At 63.3% G+C, this 2,413-nt stretch overlaps 1 protein-coding gene across 1 annotated transcript; it reads right to left on the reverse strand.

Annotated features, from left to right (window-relative positions):
* Positions 1–401: 401 nt before the first annotated feature.
* UTS2R (urotensin 2 receptor) lies at positions 402–1,574 on the reverse strand. Its single transcript, XM_032871042.1, has one exon. The coding sequence runs from the start codon at positions 1,572–1,574 to the stop codon at positions 402–404; it is 1,173 nt and encodes a 390-aa protein (XP_032726933.1).
* Between the last annotated feature and the right edge of the window lie 839 nt (positions 1,575–2,413).

The raw sequence follows: 2,413 nt of genomic DNA on the forward strand, positions 1-2,413 counted from the left end.
GCGCCCCCCTCCAATGTGCCGGCCCCACGCCAAGGCGCGACCGGGTGCAAAGTTCAGACTTTATTGTTCCAGTGCTGACATGGTGCCCGTGGTTGGGAACACAGACAGGGATAGGGACGGGACAGGTGCCCCAGTGCCTGCACGCCAGCCCGGAGAGGTCATGGGGTCACCACAGGCCCCGGCCGCACTCACGTCCACTGCTGTGGGTCGGGGCGTCCCGCTGTGATCTTCAGAAGCTGGCTCTGGGCCTGACCCTCCTACACACCCTCCTAGTCGGTCTGGGTGTGGGGCCTTCTGGGCAGCACGAGGAAGAGGGTGGACCGATGACACTCACTGAGCCATGTGGAAGGGAGAGCAGAGAACTTTCTGGAAGACAGCTAAGTCGTGGGGGCGGTGGGGGCCTAGGAGGGGCTGGGGATGGCAGCCTGCACTCCGGGGCGGGGGGGTCCCCTGCAGGGCTCAGGCCACCTCCCACCCTGGACCCCGGCGCTCACCGGGGGCCGTGGGCCCCTCCCGAGCCCCCGGAGGACGGCGAGCCGCCGGGGCCCTGCAGGAGGAGGCCGGGCCGGCGGGCCACGCGGCGGGCGGCGGCGGTAGTCGCGGTAGCTCCTGGAGAGCAGCGTGTAGAGGAAGGGGTCCATGCAGCTGTTGCCGTAGGTGAGGCAGGTGGTCAGGTAGTTGACCAGGCGGGCGGCGCGGGGTGAGAGTGGCGCAGCCCCGGGGTACTGGGCGAGGAGCTGCCACAGCCAGAAGGGCAGGAAGCAGGCCCAGAAGAGCCCCACGATGGCCGCGATGAGGCGCAGCACACGGGGGTTGGGCAGCCGCCGCGTCTGCGGGAAGGAGGCCCGCTGCGAGCGCCAGTAGGCCCGGGCCAGGCACGCGTAGAGCAGCCCGATGACCAGGCCAGGCCCCGCGATGCTGGTCCCGAAGAGCAGCGTCAGGTAGGCGCGGTGGGCGTGCGGCCCCCAGGCGGGCAGGCAGAGGCTCTTGCGGCCCCTGTGGACCAGCCGGATGGCCAGCGTCATGGGCAGCGCCAGCAGCAGCGCCAGCAGCCACGCGCCCGGAGCGAGCACCTTGCGGTACGCCTTGGAGCGCCGCGCCGTGTCCAGGGGCCTGAGCACGGCCACGTAGCGCTCGCTGCTCATGACGGTCAGCGTGAAGATGCTGGCGTGCATGGTCAGGAAGTCCAGGCTGAAGAGGACTCGGCAGCCCAGGTCGCCGAAGTGCCACCGCTGGGTGACGTAGGTGGCCACGATGAAGGGGATGCTGAGCAGGTAGAGCAGGTCGGCCAGCGCCAGGCTGACCACGTAGACCGACAGGGAGGTGGCGGCGCGCAGGCGGCGGCACGTGACCACCAGCGTGTAGGCGTTGCCGGCCACACCCACCACGCCCATGGCCGAGAGCACCACCGCGATGGCCCCGGTAGCCGCCAGGTCCTCCAGGGAGCTGGGCTCCGCTGGGCCGGCCCAGGAGCCGTTGAGGGAGGCGTTGGGGGCGCCAGACGGCTCGGGCTCAAGGCTGCCCATCGTGGCCAGCACGGGGAACCTGCTCACGGGCTCGGGGCTCAGCGCCATCTCTGCTGCCTCACGTGGGGCTTGGTGTCGGGCTGCGCAGCTCCTCTGGGTAGGGAGGAGGCATCTGTGGGCAGCAGACTTGGTCTGCAGGAGTAGATGCTCATTAAAGATCAGCTCCGGGGCCCCCTCCCACTCCCAGGAGGCCATGTGAGGGCACAGTGCCCCCCACCGGGCTGGGGGACGTGCGGACAGCTGTGCTTGCCCCAGAGTAGTCCTTTCTCCCAATTTATTTCTTCTGCATGTTTTAGAAAACATGGCTTCGATTGCAAAAGTAATGTCTGCTGAGGGAAAGCATTTGTAACCTCTCTCTACCCACATGAGGGAAATGAGCCTTGACCCCGACCTCATGCCATACACAAAAATAATTCAAGGACTATTGAATTGGATTGTGGACCCGCATAGAATCGTTTAAATCAACCAACCAACCAGTCAAGCTCTGACAGAAATACAGAGCACCCGCATGACCATGAACAGGCAGAGATTTCTCACAAAAGAACAGGAAACACTTGCAATAAAAGACAAGACCAATCTAATGGACTTTGTTAAAATTAGCGACCTCGGGGTGCCTGGGTGGCTCAGTGGGTTAAAGCCTCTGCCTTTGGCTCAGGTCATGATCCCAGGGTCCTGGGATTGAGCCCCACATCGGGCTCTCTGCTCAGCGGGGAGCCTGCTTCCCCCTCTCTCTCTGCCTGCCTCTCTGCCTGCTTGTGATCTCTGTCAAATAAATAAATAAAATCTTTAAAAAAAAATTAACGACTTCACCGAGAGCGTAAAAATGCAAATTATGGACTGGGAAAAGACTATTAGAAGACAAAGAACTAATAACCAAACTATACGAA

This window comes from Lontra canadensis, unplaced genomic scaffold (genome assembly GCF_010015895.1).
Source record: "Lontra canadensis isolate GAN:19392208 unplaced genomic scaffold, GSC_riverotter_1.0 scaffold41, whole genome shotgun sequence".
Taxonomy (NCBI): Eukaryota; Metazoa; Chordata; class Mammalia; order Carnivora; family Mustelidae; genus Lontra; species Lontra canadensis.

Excerpts from the sequence above, each read along its gene's own strand:
- UTS2R (XM_032871042.1), bottom strand. The coding sequence starts at position 1,574 with ATGGCGCTGAGCCCCGAGCCCGTGAGCAGGTTCCCCGTGCTGGCCACG.